General features: G+C 46.3%; 1 protein-coding gene across 1 annotated transcript in view; it reads left to right on the top strand.

Moving 5' to 3' along the window:
- lrp5 (low density lipoprotein receptor-related protein 5) overlaps positions 1-19,266 on the top strand; it is a 47,161-nt gene extending 27,895 nt beyond the window's left edge. Inside the window, exons 12-29 of the mRNA XM_037452467.2 lie at positions 3,212-3,428; positions 3,511-3,664; positions 4,417-4,552; positions 5,092-5,336; positions 6,323-6,507; positions 8,330-8,478; positions 8,601-8,778; positions 9,833-10,029; positions 11,339-11,544; positions 11,662-11,852; positions 13,508-13,717; positions 13,871-13,996; positions 14,126-14,362; positions 15,118-15,228; positions 15,309-15,548; positions 15,653-15,795; positions 16,135-16,232; positions 16,415-19,266. Of these exons, the coding sequence (XP_037308364.2) occupies positions 3,212-3,428; positions 3,511-3,664; positions 4,417-4,552; positions 5,092-5,336; positions 6,323-6,507; positions 8,330-8,478; positions 8,601-8,778; positions 9,833-10,029; positions 11,339-11,544; positions 11,662-11,852; positions 13,508-13,717; positions 13,871-13,996; positions 14,126-14,362; positions 15,118-15,228; positions 15,309-15,548; positions 15,653-15,795; positions 16,135-16,232; positions 16,415-16,739 (3,348 nt within the window). The 3' untranslated portion in view covers positions 16,740-19,266. The remainder of the gene's footprint in view (positions 1-3,211; positions 3,429-3,510; positions 3,665-4,416; positions 4,553-5,091; positions 5,337-6,322; positions 6,508-8,329; positions 8,479-8,600; positions 8,779-9,832; positions 10,030-11,338; positions 11,545-11,661; positions 11,853-13,507; positions 13,718-13,870; positions 13,997-14,125; positions 14,363-15,117; positions 15,229-15,308; positions 15,549-15,652; positions 15,796-16,134; positions 16,233-16,414) is intronic.
- Positions 19,267-19,415: the final 149 nt, after the last annotated feature.

The following is a 19,415-nucleotide window of genomic DNA, read 5'->3' as shown; positions in this document are numbered from 1 at the left end:
TGTGGGACTCCATTCATCCCCCCTGTTTCGTCGTGTCCATCAGAGGACAGCGTATGTGAACTGTCCCGCGACGGTCTTGACTTCTGCCTGCATGTCCAATGGGACCTTTTGTCTTTTAATTTTCCTTGTCCCGTTTTTTTCTTCTTTTTGGCCCCTGTATCCATCAAGAAATGAGACGTTCTAACACCCAAAATGGGAAAAAGACTGGGGGGGGGATAAACACATGAAAAAAATCACACTCCCAGTGCATAATTCTTCCTGAAAAAAAGCCAGCGCAGAGAAAGAGAGGAGAGAAAGGGAGTCTCTGCCATCTTTTCACTGGGATGGCCATGTCTAATTGTGTCACAGTGATAAATGAATGGGTTTTTTGTGGAGGGGTCAGGAACCTCCCTCGGATCAGAGGCCCATCAAAGTGAATGGTTTATTTTGATTTTTTTCCCTCTGTTTGCCGGCCCCCTGAATAGATATTTAAATGAGCATTCACTCGACAAATAGCTGCAAACACTGCTCCTCATCACAGCACGTCTCATCCTGCCCGTTTTAGGTTTATACCTGGTGATGAAATGAAACCAAGAGGCGTGTTTGCTGCACGCTCATAAACACTTTGTATGTGGTAGCTGGAGCAACCGCGTCACTACACTGGCCTCCTTTTTGTTTTCTGTGGGAGCACTTTGGTGTGTTTTCAGGTGTTTGGGCTCTGGTTTGAGGGAAATGGTCTCAACTTGAGACACCTCGTGGGTGTGTGTGTGTGTCTCGACAAAAGACGTTGTTCATATACGTGCAATACCAAAGATTTTTTAGATCCGATTCCAATACCTGGATTGGAAGTATTGATCGTTTAGCACACAGATCGAGTCCTCTGCGCGTAGGCGTCCATGAAAGTCACAAACAGGCCCGGGGATCAAGGGAAGCCCTGGCGGATGTCTAATGTCCCAGAGGATGGGGAACTTTCTTTTAATGATTAGTTCAACAGGAAAATAACTTAAATATTTGACATTTTCCAGCGTCAGCCCCGTCTGCACTGCAGATGTTAGCTACTACTACGCTGTATCAAGAAACGCTCTTTCTGGTTTCCCCCTGGCTCACTGCTTGGTACATTATCTATTCTCACAACCTGCAACTGTGGTGTGATATGTGCAGCTCGTCTGTGGCTCTGGGATCACAGCGGGAACCACTGAGTGCGTTGCCGTGTCACTGGGAGTCTGAACCCTTGCAGCACGGGGCCGACCACAGTAAGAAACACAAACGTTAGAGTTTCAGAGATGGGCCTGTGGTCTCACCCTGTGTGGGAGTCACTTTGTCATTCCTCATGCTTTAACATGGGAGAAAAGCAGCCGGTTTTAATGCTCAGCTCATGAAACCATCTCCTTTCAGCCGCTGCACATCACCGAGCATTCGCTTTTTAATGTCTCCGTTTAAGTGTGTTGCAAACCGGCAGGATTCCTTTTCCCCCATTTGTGAAATCTCTGGCATGGCACGCTGAAGAATTTCAGGCAGCGCGTGGCAGACACACACACACACACTGGCGGCAGATGACTGTAGCGCGTCTAAAATAAAGGCGCGCGTCTATTTCAGTCGCCGGCGGTCCAGTAATAGCGCAGGCGGTGAGGAGGAGGGCTGGACACCAGGTCTAATTGCAGCCTTGTCAATTGCAGCTCTCACTTTCGGCCCGCAGAAACACACGCACACAAAAATACACACACACACACACACACAGCGGGGGGTTTGCTGGCAGGGCGGGCTGTATCAGTTTTCAAGGGCCTAGTAATAGATGCCTTATGACTGATATTCACACACACACACACACACACACACACACACACACACACACACACACACACACACACACACACACACACATACACAGAACAGAGAGACGGCCTGTGAGGAATTGTGGGTTATGCATTTGTGTGTGTGTGTGTGTGTGTGCGTGTGTGTAATCAATGTTGGATTGAAAATTGGATGAAACAGAATTTAACACCCACTTTATGTGTTTTTGTATTTGTTGAAGAATGAATAGGATAGGATACAATAGGATACATATATATAATCGTCTATGTCTCCAGGCAGCATGAATCATTGAAGGACAATTGAAACCAATTCCTGACCAATTCCCAATTCCATCTTTTCTAATGGCTGTTAGACCAGACTGGTTTTTCATTTTAATTCCAGCCGTGTTCAAACGTGCATGATGCATTTCACATGGCTATCAATTGTTGATTGTTACTAAAATCTCTCCGTTACGTTTCCCTGGAACTTCTTTTCTTGTGATCAGTTGACATCAGAGTTTCTGTTGAAGCTACAACGAGGAACTTGACCTGCCCCTGTGGATGATAAGACGTTTCTGAGTTCCTTTGTAAACCAGGGTTTAGCCTTTGTTGCTTTATTATTGCTGTCCATTCACTCCACACTAGCAGCAGCTGCAGCGTTCACCCCTACAGTACATTCTCAGTTGGCAGATTGGGTGTTTTTTCCGCTACTTATTGAGGCGCGTTTATGGTGTGTTTTCTATAGAAATCTTGCACCCCATTGAAAGATGTTAACTTGAAAGAACGTGCCGTTCATAGACACCAGAATGAACGAGTTCACAGTAACGTTCATCGGGCATTAATACAGTACGTTCAGTTCACGTTCGCCCAAAATATGAACGAGTTCATGAACTATCGTTCAATGAACGCGTTCAGGCACAACACTGGATATGCTTATATAAATTAAAATTATATAAATTATATAAAAAATATATAAATTATCAAGTTCTCAATTTGATCAACATTTCACTCAGTCTGCTTGTAATCTGATGCAGACTTCCTGCTAAAAAAAAATCACTTTTCATCTGGCGTTTCAATTATTTTGTCCTGCTCTGTGGAGGACACTTTTGGCCACATAACTGCCCGGGGACATTCCCATTTTGTAACCTTTTCTCCCTCATCCGGTTTGCTCTGCCTCTCCTCGTCCCTTTCAAATGCTTCTTAACCTAACAACCCCTGAATCATATGTGCTGAATGGAAATACGTGCCCCTGCCCTGGAGGTCAACTGTCAGGGTCACTCACAGAATACCAACCAAGGACATTTCAGTGACGTTGTCACTTTTCCAGTTTTGCCTTTTCCTCCAACAGTTCTAAAATTGAACTACGATATTCGCTCACAACTTTGATCATGACAAATGTATTGAACAAGCACTGTAGCTCTGAAAGGGTCCCCTTGTCTCAGGTGATCAACGTGGACGGCAGCAACAGGCAGACTCTGCTGGAGGACAAGCTGCCCCACATCTTCGGCTTCACGCTGCTGGGGGACTACATCTACTGGACGGACTGGCAGAGGCGAAGCATCGAGAGGGTCCACAAAGCCACGGCCGTGCGAGAGATCATCATTGACCAGCTGCCGGATTTGATGGGGCTGAAGGCCACCAAAGTGACAGAGACGCACGGTAAGGGGCATAGGTCTCACTTGACAGCCGTAAACGCAAAAACAACAGTGATATTTGTGAAATAACCGCGATCCGCTCCCAGGTACGAACAGCTGCGCTGGAGACAACGGTGGATGCAGCCACCTGTGCTTCTGGTGCCGGCAGGCGGTCAGCTGCGCCTGCCCCATGGGGATGGAGCTCCTCTCAGACCTGCAGACCTGTGTGGTGCCCGAGGCCTTCCTGCTCTTCACCAACAGGTACGCCCACCTGTCCACCCGCAGTACAAAAGCACCTCTGCTTGGTGTTCTACTATTGGCAATAATCACAGGAACAACATCCAGAACACCAGTAAATGTTCTTTGCACTGCACAAGGCTACTTTTCCATCAAATGGTACAAGCAGTGGGACCAATCCGGATTCAACAACAACACAAAAGCTGTTGAGTCCAGACGTGTGGGGTGTTGTTTATGTTTTTGTATGAGTTTAGTTAATAATGAATGGGACAGTATGTATTACATATTGTATATATTTATATCTATGTTAATTGTGTTGTAAACAGGATAGTTTTTCTACAGATCATTGTTGGGACTCTAATTTGGGAAAGTCCCGGACCAGGACGTGTGGTCACTGCAATCTGTAGTCCACGGTCTTGTGTTTTTGGCACGTACATGCAGTGACCCACACTCAGCAATGCACCTGAACTCTTCCTGTGTAGACACACACGGACTGAAGCTCTGCTAACGTGCTCCCACGCTCTTCTGTTTCATTGTTCCATCACAGCTAACTCAACAAAATACGTCAACAGTATGAAGGATGTTGAACACCCACTGATTTATTTTATCTTTTCTTTCTCATTCTTGACTTTTCTTCACGCCTGTTTCAACTTTTTTTTCAGCTGAACCTTTTCATGACCCTGAACGGCTATAAATCTGTGTTAGTAATGAATGGATTGGTTTCAGTGAGTTCTTAACTGGCATTTAATGTGTAAAATGCTTTGTTTTGGCCTCAGGGACAACATCAGGAGTATCTCCCTGGGTACCAACAGCAACGACGTTCCCATTCCTCTGACCGGAGTCAAAGAGGCCTCCGCTCTCGACTTTGATGTCTCTGAAAGGAGGATTTATTGGACAGACATACAGGCCAAGGTGAGGTGGAGGAATTTGGGTTGAACACAAATCACAAGTTTAAAAGTCCAGTGTGGAAAATGTAATATCTCTTCGTCCATTTGCTGACTAATAGGTTGTTTTACTCTCAGACTTCTTAAGTTTGTTTATCCTTTTTTTCATGATGAGTGACCTATTTCTAAGATAATTATGAAGACAAGATTTAAAGTGGTGCTTTTGTGGGACTCTTTGTGGACAAACTCAGTTGATTAAATCTATCTGATCAAATCAAAATGATTAGTGTTAGTCGACGAAGGCCCGATACGCTTTCCACACTGTATAATCACCTGAATATTGGATTTATCCGCATGAGCCGTTTATATCTACATCATAGACATCAAACACTCTAAAAAGAGACATTTTTCTGTCGGCCATCATACCATCTCTACACACTTCCACACATTTTTGTATGCTTAACATGTGTATTTCTTTTAAATTTCTATTTAAATGCCTGTTTTCTTCAGCTGATTTAGCATTTCATGACTTGGCACTGAACCACCCCGTCTTCCTCTTCCTCTCAGACAATCAGCAGAGCGTACATGAACGGCAGCTCTGTAGAACATGTCATAGAGTTCGGGCTGGACTACCCAGAAGGCATGGCGGTGGACTGGATGGGACGCAACATCTACTGGGCCGACACAGGCACGAACCGCATCGAGGTGGCCCGGCTGGATGGCCAGTACCGGCAGGTTCTGGTCTGCAAGGACTTGGACAACCCGCGCTCGCTGGACAACCCCCGATCGCTGGCGCTGGACCCGGCCAATGGGTAAGAAAGAGAAGTGCAACTCTCAGGAGCCATGTTGTGCCCTCATGCGCGTGACCACATAAAAAGTGGTCCGATCATTTTAACGCTGCAGTGTGCAACACATGTCACATGGCCTGGAACAAACAATCACAGCTGGCAGATGTCTAAGGTGAATGAACGTACAAGTCAATCATTTCATCACAGGACTAACCTGGTGCTCTACAATCTGTCCCCTGCACTGTTCTACTTGCTTCACCTTTGAAGTAGTACAATGACATCCTGCAACATGAGGTCAAATTTCCTAAATTATGTGAAAATCTGCAGCCTGGTCTTTCGGCTTCCCATGTGAATTTTTATTACACTCTTCTACCTCCAACATGAACAAGTGTATGACGTGCGGTGTGTTCAGCTGTGGGATATAAACATTTGATTGAGAGTTTGTTGTGCCGCCCCGGGGAAGTGAGTCACCGCAAGACACCTGAATCACCGCACGAGTCGGTGCCAATGACTTCACGTAGCGTGCCTCTGCACTCCGTCTGAGGCAGTGATGTAACACCGTGGGTATGTAGGTACAACAGCACCCAACCCCCCAAACCTCCAGCAGAGAGAGGGATGATGCTATTCAACCTGTCTGTTATAATCAATGTTCATCTTTGGCCAAACCACCTTCAGACACTGTCATTGGCCTACGTGTGTGTGTGTACCTGGGCCATGTTGAATTCCTTGGCACATGTCACTCACTCGGTTGTATCTCGATGATGTCATTGGCGCTGGGCTGTCAACACGCGGGCCCAAGGGCCATCTGATGTCATTTTATGATCACATACTTGCACGTTAATGAAGAGTTGTGTCCTTTTATAGAAGTTAACAAAACAAATATCACAAAGTGGAAACACTCTGGCATGATGATCTAATTGGATATTGTAGCAAGAATGAAAGAAGATTTTTTGGAGAGTTACCTCTTTGTGCATTCATCCCAGACTGAAATGTGTAATTTTTCGCCGCAGGTACATGTACTGGACGGAGTGGGGGGGTCGACCTCGTATAGCCAGAGCCTACATGGACGGCAGCACCGTCACCACCCTGGTGGACAAAGTGGGCCGAGCCAACGGACTGACCATCGACTACTTGGACCATCGACTGTACTGGACGGACCTGGACACGTGCATGATCGAAAGCACCAACATGCAAGGTGGGGACACACGGCTGGATGGTCGCACAAAATAATCTACATAAACAATAAACAGCACTTATTGTGATATTGGAAGCATGAGATGCTGGAGATAAAAAGTCAAGCTCTAATGAAGCTACATCACAGGGACATGACTCCACGTCTGCACCACCAAACTGAAGGAGAACTGTCGCTCTCACAAGGACGTTTCATTTGCTCAGTTAGCTACTCTGCCTTGTTTAAAACATGTCAAAAGGGTCAAAATTTGCCAAAGGAGTATTTCTTTTTACGTCATGAAGAAAATGTTAATAGAAGAAAATGTTAATATTTCTTCAGCCTTTGTTGAACAAAGACACAGTACAGAATGTTCCTTTGCAGATTTTAGGACTCATATTAAACACACACATCACTGCACACCACGACTCACACTTTGAACGAACAACAGTCTCCTGGAGATCTTGAAAAACCTTTCAAGAATATTTTCAAAATATTAGGTCATGAAAAGCCTTCTTGTATATGATGTGATATTAAATTTGGTGGGCATGCATAAGTTTGATTGGATCACTTGGAAGTGGGTGTGGCTTACTAATGTCCTCCATCCCCCGCTTTGTGAGCTGATAGTAAAGCAATAAGGTACGAGAGGCTGTACTTTACCGTCCAATAATGTAACAGTTCAAGGGTGTTTTTCGGCCCGACGTGCACCAGAGGACCGGCAACCCTTAAAGTACTGCCACTCGTACCTTGTTGCTTTTATAACACGGTCACCAGCGACATTATAAATACTAGGTAAATAGTTGCCTTTCAACACAAAATAGTTGTAGCCACCAAACATTGTGTATCACATGTCATAAGTTTAGAGGAAAAATAGTCCCTGTACGTGCATGTAAACAGCATTGGGTCCCTCACGATCTCATTCATCCACATCGCTCATGACCTCCACCTTAATTGTAAAACGTCAAAATGATCATTTCTAGATCACCATTGAGATCGTCACCGAGCTAAAAGCTAAAATGTCAACTAACAGTCGCACAACATTACTTTGAGTGCGCAGTAATATAGAACAATGGGTCAATGTGAACAGCAAATGTACATTATCACTGAATAATGCACCCCCCTCTCAACCAATTAGAACGCTGGATTTTATCTGCCCGTGTTCTAATAATGAATAATAACTCAACCATGGTCAGTCTCTGATACCTACTATCATATCCAAACACCTCTGAAGCACGATGAGAAGTTAGTGCACCAGAACACGGACCTGGTTACTGATGATATCTCTGAAATGAGGGGGAAAGTATATTTGAGACCTTGAACAAGGCTTAAGGTTCCAGTCCGTAGCTTTCATGTCTCACCGCCTTGTAAGTCAACCTCCAAACCTCCAAACAAATAATTTGTGATAGACACCCAGAGGGGATTCATTAATCAGACACATGATGTAGTCAGCAGTATTAGCATGAATACTACCCATCGAATGGCTTGTAGATTTTACACAACCACTTCCTGAATAGTTACTGTGTATTACTTGAGGTTATTTACTTCCTCTGTCTTTTTATTTATTTATCTGACAAAACCCCAAAACCACTAGCTGCATATGAAGGAGAACTTTGTTGACATTGTAACAGCAGAATAAAAGGGAAATGGGCTGATTCAGGAGACATACTGACCTTTCCTCTAGTGCCACCATCAGGCCAGCTCTGTCATTTCAGTGAATGTACACACGCCTAATCTCCGTTTACTCGGATGCTGACCTGCAATGATGAGGAGATGGGAGGCTTGATGCTGGCATGATGACATGGCTGTGGGTGGATGACAGGATGACGGATGTTGTCATGTCTGCTTGCAGGCCTTCAGAGGGAGATCATAGTGGACGACCTCCCTCACCCCTTCGGCCTGACTCAGTACCGGGACTTCATCTACTGGACCGATTTTAACCTGCGCAGCATCGAGCGGGCAGACAAACGCAGCGGACTCAACCGCACGGTGGTGCTGCAGGTATGGAGCGTGTTCTCTATGTGATCCTGATGTCTTCTTAAAGAGATATTCATGGCTTAGAATATCAGTGAGTCAATTCACAGACACTGAGCTTCACTGCCGCCCCACCGCTGTTTCCTCAGGGCCAGCTGGAGCTGATGCTGGACATCCTGGTGTTCCACTCCTCCCGCCAGGAGGGAACCAACGAGTGCTCCCACAACAACGGCAACTGCGCCCATCTGTGCCTGGCTACGCCCGCCGGGGCCCAGTGCCGCTGCGCCTCCCACTACACTCTGAACCCGGATGGACGTAACTGTAGCTGTAAGTACCCAGCTGCTGTGAGGAGGTACGGGGATGTCCAGGAACAAAAAGGCCACCGGGCTGAATCCTACAACCAGACCCTTGCTTTAATATGAGCACAAAATAAAGTACAGCTGCTCATAAACAAAAATAAAGTAAAACGTTAAAGATGAAAACACTGAACACACGTGTCACACTCTGAGTCTTTCCCCAGCGAAAGTTGAGCGGCACTAAACAGAAGTGTAAGAATTCTGAAATTAGGCACAAGGAGGAAGATCACTGCACTTTGACTAACAAAGTGACTTGTATTATGTAATCTTGAGGAAAGAGCTGGTTTATCTTTACATCTTACATCTTTACCTAGCTGTATGTGACGCAACATGGACAGGACAGGTTTGTCCAATGGACATGTTTGCATAGGTAGGTGAAAGGATCAACCTTATTTGCTTCAGCATGCTTGTGTTCCTGCTTTTGTGTGTGTTGGTCTATGCATTCTGTATTTTCAACCCGCGTCTTTATTAATTCACAACAGGCATTTCAATCCGGAGAGACTTGTTGAAGTTTGAACACTGCTTTATTATAACAGGCATAAATATTGATATTGCAATGTGTTTGGGACTTGGACTCCATCCTGCCGTAGGATAGACCAGGGACCGGGAGCAGAGCTATATCCCCCCCTTCGGGAGTCCAGACACTGGTGATGATGGTAGAGAATAAGTTGCTCCAATTTCCTGATGTGCCAGGTTCTGCTGTAGATTGGAGGTGTCAGGGGTGGTGGCGGGTCGCCTTTGGTGCGCGCTGAAATGACAACTGACAGCAGAGAGAGAGAACAGTCTTTTAACGTTTGCCACCACTGATGCAATTGGTTTACGGTAACATCACCATGTCTGGTTGGCTGGTACAAACTGACCCCGCCCCTCATCAGCTGGCCGTGCGCCCCCATGGAGAGAGGAAGCTTCCCGGGAACGGCAAATCCTCTCCAGTCTTCCTGACTGAATTTTCGCCTAAGCTTCATTGTGTATATTCTTCAGCCTTCCCCTCATGGCGCTCTCTCCTCCTCTGCCTCTGTCTGCAGCTCCCTCCAGCTTCCTGCTCTTCAGCCAGAAGGCGAGCATCAGCCGGATGGTGCTGGGAGAGCAGAGTCCCGACATCATCCTGCCCATCCACGTTCTCAGGAATGTCCGAGCGGTCAGCTACGACCCGCTGGACCGGCTGGTCTACTGGCTGGACGGAAGGCAGAACATCCGCAGGGCCAGAGACAACGGAGCCATGGTAGGAAACACACAACGACACCAGAGGGAGCAGGTTTAATCCTGATTCTCCTCCCAAACAAAGTGGTTGACAGAGGATTCTCTTCTCCAGAAACAAAACTAGCAATGTGATCAGCAGGTTGCAACCAGTTTGCCAGATTCATGCCGTGATAGACATTCAGCAAACTGTCTGACTTTAAACACATAAATACAACTTGTTATCATGTTTATTATTGATCGATCGGCAAAACGCATCACATGGGTTGCTGTGAGCGATCACACTGTGAAGCATCTGCAGTGTTCAACCTCAGCACTGGACCAATTACTCAAAATGTTGTCCCCATGAGACACAAAAACATTTCAATCCGGAGACACTTGTTGAAACAATGCTTTATTATAACAGGCATAAATATTTATATTGTGTTGTTTGGGGCTTGGACTCCTTCCTGCCGTAGGATAGAACAGAGGCTTTGCAAGTCCAGACACTGGTGGTGGTGGTAGAGAATAGTTTGCTCCAATCTCCTGATTGACAGGTTCTGCTGTAGACTGGAGGTGTCAGGGGTGGTGCTGGTTGCCTTTGGTGCGCGCTGAAATGACAACTGACAGCAAAGGAGAGGAGAACAGTTTGGTTTACGGTGACCGCACCCACGCACGATCCTACCGTGTGCTCACAGGGTGAGAGGAGGCACAGCCTCTCCAGTCTTCCTGACGGAATTTTTGCCTTTATTAAAATCAAGCCTTGAAAAATATGAATTTCACTTTTTAACAAGAGCTGACTGTGGCGTTTATATCCGGCTTACATCGGGTAAAAAATGATTCACGTCAATGTGGTGATGGTCGATACTAGATAATGAGGTAATTCAAACATAAACCGAAAATGCCCTTTTCTTCATCTCAATCTCAGTGTTTTGAATATGCAGGGAATAGATGACCGTCTTATATGTATTAATTACTCTCTTTTTATTTCCCGTGTTGCAGTCAGTAACTGGCATCAAGATGTGCTTGATTATTCTTAGACTACATACAGTACATTCATTTATGTAAACTAGTTCCCAGAAACTAAATATTGAATGTATGGAGACTCATAACTGTTTGTTATACATGTTTGACCGCTCCGGAGTTCTGACGTGCTCTCCTTTGATTGATAGGTGAGCAGGAATACTTGTGTAAACGAGTTCAAGTTCACACCTACGTTCTGTCTCTTTGTTCTCAGGCTGCCTGAACAAGGCTATTTAAAAGTGTTCTTTTTCTCATGTTTTGGGGCGAGTAAGGATTTTCTGAATCTCAAGTAAAATGTTTGACTCCTTTGACCTTGATGCGTTTGTTCACAGTCGTCCATGATGGTGAGCAGCAGCTCTCAGCCGGTGGACAACCAGCTCCACGACCTGAGCCTCGACCCCTACAGCCGCCACATATACTGGACCTGCGAGACCACCAACACCATCAACGTGCAGAGGATGGACGGAGTCATCGTGGGCGTGGTCCTGAAGGACGACACCGACAAGCCGCGCGCCATCGTGGTCAACGCTGAGAAAGGGTGCGCTTGCTTTTATTACCACAGCAAAAGATGCGCTGTGAACTCAGCAGGCTGTCTACACACGCAGTGAGCAATGTCCCATATGAACGTGTCTTTGTCCCCCCGCCCCTCTTGCAGGTATATGTATTTCACCACCGTGCAGGAGCGCTCAGCTAAGATTGAGGGAGCCAGTCTGGACGGGACGGAGAGGGAGTCTCTGTTTACCACCGGTCTGATCAGACCAGTCGCTCTGGCTCTGGACAACAAACTGGGGAAACTGTTCTGGGTCGACGCCGACCTGAAGCGCATCGAGAGCAGTGACCTGACGGGTGAGTCAGACGAATCAGAACAAAATGAAAATAATTCATTACAACACCCAATGAAGCCTAACCTCAATCTTTTGTATTAATATAGTTCATTTAAACCGTTCTACAGAGAGAGAGAGAGAGAGAGAGAGGGAGTGTGTGCAAGCGAGCGAGAGAACAAGGTCTGCGATCTTGGCCATTAGTTCATTTACTTACTTTTACGCAGGTAATATGTTTAATAAATGTTTAAACTTAAAAGAAATTACCTATAGAAGTAGTTATGTCTCGTTGTATTCATTTGTCCTGTTATTGACATGCTTAATGCACAACCTATGGACTTCCTCGAATATAGTTTTTTTAAAGCGAATATTTGAAAGTTATTTTTAAACAATTTCAACAGCTCTATAACGCACCTTTAAACCGTCTGAACCGAATCAGTTTCAGCGTGTTTCTCTGGTCTCATTCTACTCTGTGGCCTCGTTTTTCACTGCGATCTGTAGGTCCTGCTCCTTTATGGAAAAGGCACAACCGTGGAAAGAAGTAGAGGAAATTAGAAAAAAACAAGCAGACATTTGATGAATGAAGAACTACCAGACATAACAGGAATATAGGATAAATACACACAGCATGGCAAGAAACGACAAATGACTCCGATGTTTAACGGGACACCAAGCAGTGATGATGTATGGTCACTGCTTGTCAATGTTTGAACCAGTGGTTCCCACACTAGGGGGAACCACTGGTTTAATGTTCCCACAGCATCAGTAAATCATTAGTTGCACACAGTCAAGCACGCGATTCTTTACAAACTCATACGTGGAGAATTATGCAGAATACAGTTACATATTTACTGGAGCCAGCCCCCACACACTTTACAATATACACCTTCACTGCGGCACATGTCTGTCAGCTCTTTGTTGACAGGGAGGGAACAGATTGTTACAGCGTCCATGTATACAAACAAAACCTCTGTATTTATTTACTTTGGCTCAATCAGCCACAGCCATAGGAATCCAAACAGCATCCAAACAATGTCAACACAAAGATGTCAAAGATAAGTTTGAGGTTGGAATCGTTGGGCCTCACGCCTTAAACGTGTAACCTTTTCTCTAAACACAGGATCTTGTAAATATGTGGGCATGAGCCACACTCCTAAACATGCCGTACATCTACATATGAGGGCCAGTTAGATTCAGAATACTGTCACCAAAGAACAAAAGGAAGAAGTCTATATCGCCTTGAAGAAAGATTATAAAACATATTACAATGAAGCCGAAGCCAAAGCACTCTGTTCTCAGACAGGATAAATAAACAAGAACTTATATGGTAAAAACAGACCAGACACCATCGCAGCAACGTTAGGGGACAGGGGACGGTCCTACAGACCTTCAGGGTCTTCCAGACATAATGATACTGTTTTTAGATTTTTAATAGTCTTCTCCTGACTCATATGTGACTCAGGCTGGAAAGGTTTTTTTTCAAGATAAGTTCTATTAATCACATGCCAAATAATAAAAGGGTGGTTTTTCTCCTTTGTCTCATTATCGTTAATCTAAAAGCTTTACATTTAAATTTAAAGGATATTTTTCATTTATTTCCAAATGACTGGCAGATAAACGTTTGGACTGAACTAGTTGGGACATACAGTTAATTTGTCTGATCTTATGACATTTCCACAGGAGCCAATCGCATCGTCCTCCAGGACTCCAACATTCTGCAGCCGACGGGGCTGACGGTGCTGGGAGATCACCTGTACTGGATCGACCGGCAACAGCAGATGATCGAGAGGGTGGACAAGCTGAGTGGAGACGGACGCACGCGCATACAGGGACGGATCTCCTACCTGACCTCCATCCACGCTGTGGAGGAGATGGACCCACAGGAGTTTGGTATGAAGCCACAGCATCAGAGTGTCCATTACAACAGGGATGGAGTTAGGCTTCATCGGGTGATGTAATGGTTGAAGTCAGGCTTCATCGGGTGGTGTAATGATGAGGTTAGGCTTTGTTGGGGGTGTGTAGTGATTTGTGTTCTCTCCCCAGCATCCAACCCTTGTTCCCGTGACAACGGGGGCTGCTCCCACATCTGCATCGCTAAGGGGGACGGAACCCCTCGATGCTCATGTCCCATGCACCTGGTGTTACTGCAGGACTTGCTGCACTGTGGAGGTGAGCAACAAAACCATGGCAACAGGATAACGTTGCTCCCCATTCATTTCCTGATGGTCAAGTCCAGGTTACTCCCCCCACGCTGAACGCTTACCACCTGCCCTCTTTCTCTCTCCCTCTCCTCATCAGAGCCTCCCACCTGCTCCACGGAGCAGTTCACCTGCTCCACGGGGGAGATTGATTGCATCCCAATGGCCTGGCGCTGCGACGGCATCCCCGAGTGCGCCGACAGCAGCGACGAGGAGAACTGCCCCGTCTGCTCGGCCTTTCAGTTCCAGTGTGACAAAGGCGGCTGCATCGATGCCCAGCGGCGCTGCAACGGCGAACCGGACTGCGCCGACCACTCTGATGAGCAGGACTGCGAAAGTAGGTTCACACACACAGAAACTGTGATTACTCGCTTTAAGATGATACGCTAATAGTGTAGAAATGAGTCCAGTTCAGTGCTTTCAAAGAAACAACGCTGTGATGGATCAGGATTTTACCATTTGATTTATAATTAACCATACACAGCAGCTACATTATTTAAAATGACTATAAAGTTACACAGCACAACGGATCATCAGAGGAAGGGGAATTTGTAAATACAGTAAACCACGTAAATAACAATAACAGCCTGCAGAGAGAGAGATGTGAGTACTAACTCTGCATTTCTCTCCTTCTGTCCCCACCATCGAGGGTCTGGTAGGGTGCCCAAGTTATAATAATACAGTCATTGCGGATAATCACAATGCAGCACAAATAGATGTTCATATCTCCAATATCTTGTTTCCATAATCGTTGATTTAAAAAGAAAACTTAATAGTTAACCCAGCCCTATTATAAATACATTTATGATCAACACCCCCACAGAATAAACATTACCCTAACGTGATGGGTCAGGGTGTTGGGAGAGTGGAAATAGTGTAAATTGATTCATGTCCAGATAGTTAGTACTAACGTGTGTTTAAAATAAGACCGCCAGCAGCCTTTTGACCGTTGATCTTTAGATATGAGGATAAATGATCAAATAAAAATCTCACTTACTATATAGGTGCACGGAGTTATGGGTAATTGGCTTGTCTTCTTACATATCGCCATACGAGACCAAAAAATGACCTTCTGTGTCTTGTGTCCTCCAGCCATCTGCCCTCCAAACCAGTTTCGCTGTGGTGACAACCAGTGTATCACCAAGAAACAGCAGTGTGACAACTACTCTGACTGTCCAGACGGATCGGATGAGCTCTCCTGTGGTAAAAACACAAAACATACTGTAAGCACAGGTGGTGTATTACCGGCCCCCTGACCCCACCCCCATTGCTCCTGCTTCTAGAGTATGTGTCTCCTCCTTCGGGCGGCATCCCCAGCGCCGGGACCAACACGATCGGCCCGGTCATCGCCATCATAATGCTGGTCTTTGTGATGGGAGGAGCTTACTTTGTCTGCCAGCGCATGGTGTGTCGGCGCTACAAAGGCCCCAGTGGAACGTTTCCCCACGAGTACATCAGCGGCACGCCCCACGTGCCCCTCAACTTCATCGCTCCCAGCAGCTCGCAGCACGCCACCTTCCAAGGTAAGAGCACAGACATCTAGTATGAAAGTATGAAGATATTGAGATTCCATATAGTGACTGTTTTCCCAGCGTACTGTAGCAGAGTGTGAATTGATGTTTTGCAGGTATTTCCTGTGGGAAGTCCATAATGAGCTCCGTCAGCCTGATGGGCAGCAGCAGCAGTGGAGCGCCTCTCTATGACAGGAACCATGTGACCGGAGCCTCGTCCAGCAGCTCTTCATCTACCAAGGGAGCCTTCTACCCCCAGGTCCACACACACACACACACACATTGCCTTGTACTTCAATGTTGATGAGGACCCTCATTAATACAAAGTTTTCAAAATTTTACAAAATTCCCTAATCACTTACCTTAACTGTGACCACCATCATGACTTACCTGACCCCCACCTTATTCTAAACTTACGTCCAAGCTGAACCATAACACAAAGTCTTAACCCTCTAACAGGCTTTTAAAAAAGGAAAACCAAATAAATTAAAATATGTGTTTGTTCAAAATGTTTGGTCCTCACTATGTAGCAAGTAAATGTACACACACACAGTTTCCTGTTCACAGTCAGATAACACAAGTTAATGTCTGTCTGTAGATCCTGAACCCTCCTCCGTCCCCGGCCACTGACCGCTCACTCTACAACGCAGAGATCTTCTACTCCTCCAACAGCCCGTCCACCACCAGATCATACAGGTAACACACTCTCACAGGTAACACACACACACACAGGTAACACACACTCACAGGTAACACACACTCACAGGTAACACACAGTCACAGCCACAGGTAACACACACTCACAGGTAACACACAGTCACAGCCACAGGTAACACACCTGAACCCGATCTAATCAAACTGTGTCTCCTCCCCATCAGACCATACCACCCGGTGCGCGGTGCCGCCCCCCCCACCACCCCCTGCAGCACCGATGTCTGCGACAGCGACTACACCCCCCACCACCCGGCGGCCGGGCCAGCGTCCTCGGTGGGGCGCTGGAAGGCCGCGGGCCACGGCGGCCACGGCAAACACAACAAGTACTACATGGACCTGAACTCCGACTCGGACCCCTACCCTCCGCCCCCCACCCCCCGCTCCCAGTACCTGTCGGCCGAGGAGAGCTGCCCCCCGTCCCCGTCCACAGAGCGCTCCTACTTCCACCTGTGCCCGCCACCCCCCTCGCCCTGCACCGACTCCTCGTGACCCCTCCCAAAGGCGCCCACTTTGCGCTCGCCACAGAAGGGACGGCCTCCTCCGGCCCCCACCACTTCACCAGGGAAAGAACTTGCGTGCCAACGGCCGGCCCTGAGCGCCACTTGTTTCAGCTGCTAGGCTCACGAGCCTCGCTCAAGGTCCCCCGCGTCCCCGCATCCGCCGTCTCATCATTCCAGTCCCCACGGAGCCCCCTGGGCGAGCAGCACGGGTCCTTTACACCCCCCCTTCACTCCCCCTTCTCCCCCGCCGCAGGGCTCAAAGGAGGAGACGAGGTGTGAATACGGCCAGCAGCTCCCTCTCACATGTTCATTCCTTCAAAAGAGGGAACCCCCTTTTCCCCGCCCACTTCCCACACCTCCACCTGTCCACACCCGCAGTGACGCCGCACGCTGCTCCTGGCTGCCACTCAAAGTCATCAGCATCCAGCTCTCCAAGCGAGTGGGTTGGCGCCGTCCTCATTGGGACTGTATATAGTGTTTAAAAATGAATCAAAGGAGGAATTATTTTGAGCGAGTCACGGGCTGGCGAATAGATGATGACCACATTAAGGTGTGGAGGCGTGAAGGAACGAGCGCCTGGAATATTATTATTTCTGGAATACTGTCCCTCACATTTCAAATTGTGAATGATTTGTTTTATTTGGGGGGGGGGTTGAAGCGATGGAACTTTCCCCCCTGAATCAACAAAGAGACTAATCTGCCAGCAGACCTTCCTTTTAATTTCCGACACAAGCACCGTGTTACACCAACATACCAAATGAACATGGACGTGTTAAGCTATTGTGCAAACGTGTAATGAAGTCAATGATGAGTCGTGAGAAGTCAAAGCGGGTCGAAGCGAGTCTGAACCTCGGCCGTCGCCTCTTCTTCACCCTCATCATCCCTTTTACCAAAAGTATGTTTGCTGCTATCGTGTACATACCCTCATCAGTTATTATTATGACCTATAATTAGACCGAAAGGCCCACGCTAACACTCTCATAATGACAGTAAATCATGAAGCTATTTTACAGTTAAAACAAATTATTCTTATTAGCGACTTTTGTTATTCGTATTTCTGTTTTTGTGTAGATAAATGAGTTGTGTGTTTGTGTCGGTCGCCAGATTTGGGTTTGAAGGAGTCATTTTTTTCTTCTTTTCCTCTAATTGTCAAAGAGAGAGTTTGTGCTGAGACATTTAGTGCACAGCTTTGACATGAATCAAACCGAAGGGCTTCGTGTGCTCCGGATGCATCTGTGTTGGTTCCGGTTTGGACACACCTGGACACATCTGCCGGATCACGTGAGTTGGATCTGGATTTCGTGATCAGACGGGAGGAGCTTGGCCGGTGGAACTCGCGAGGCACAATGCGCTCATGTTTGGTTCCCAGGAACAAAAAGCGCTTTTTCATTTATTTATTTTTTGATGTAATTTTTTTGGAATTTCCCTCTCTTTATGAATGAGTGCTAACGTTAGCTTAGCACAAACCGTGAACTGCATGCGACAGCTCTACACAGGTTCCATATCCGCTTGTTGCAGGAATCCGGTCTTCGTCTAAACAGGAAACAAGATTTTAGGCTGAGGGAACTTACCACTGAGTAAGATTAGGGAAAAGATGGTAGTTTGGGTTCAAATAACAACGTGTCAAATAACAGCGGCCTCCTGTCTGATCCGGATCTCACTCAGTACGACGTGCACACGGGGCCCGGGTACAGTGGACCTCTGTAGAACACTGCTATGGAGTTTAATTCCATCCCAAACCTGAAGTGAAAGGTTTGCTAGGGGGTGCTTTAGGTCTTTTTTCAAATATTGTGATTCCCTTGTCCCCCCCCCCCCAATATTCTCTATGTAGAGACAAACAGTGTCTCCGTGGTTAATCCAGCACTTAATGTCATTACTTTATAATATTATCTGCACAAGACCCGGTATCAAAAAGTGAGAAGACCTTTTATGCACTTACAGAAAAAGAAAAGAGATCTCATTGTTTCCCAGGAAATTAAGGAAGCAGGAGAGCGTTTGAGCGGAGGAGTTACTCCCATCTAAAGAAATGGAACACAGCGAGCTTCCTGTCAGCCGGCCCTGCTGCCGCCTTCGTCTGAGCCCACAGGAAGCTCCAGTGCCAAAGCCTTTCTGCAGAGGGATCCATGTGTGTCAGGGGGACTCCTTTATCTACTACGGGCTTTAGGCCTCACCTCAAACCACTGTCAACAACAACCCCTTAAAACCTGTATTTGTTGTTTCAGTTAAAAATGCTTTGTGTAATGTACACCTGTGACATTTTTTTTGTATCAAAAGCATTTTTATATAATAAAGGTTTTATTTTAAGGAATTTTGTCGTGTGTCTGCGTTCACCTTGAGTTTAAGGATCGATGTTTCGATGATATCACAGAGTTGTTAGCAGACAAGTTGTGCATCAATGTTTATGGATATTTAGATATTTTAATATTCAGTTACTGCGCCTCATTTAGATAACATAGTAGTGAGATACGGACCTCTGCTGGTTTTAAACTGCTACTGCAACCCCACTGAAACACTTTTTTTAAAAATAAATAAAGCCTCGTGTCGTCTCTATGTTTAATCAAATTAGAAACCATTAAACACATTCAGAAGTAGAATTATTTTCAGTTTCAATACAACAAAGACCACTTGCGTTGTAAGCCACACCATGATTTTTAAAACCAGTGAA

This window comes from Pungitius pungitius, chromosome 6, assembly GCF_949316345.1.
Source record: "Pungitius pungitius chromosome 6, fPunPun2.1, whole genome shotgun sequence".
NCBI lineage: Eukaryota > Metazoa > Chordata > Actinopteri > Perciformes > Gasterosteidae > Pungitius > Pungitius pungitius.
The sequence above is the reverse complement of the archived record's forward strand: the minus strand, read 5'-3'. Positions and strand labels throughout refer to the sequence as shown.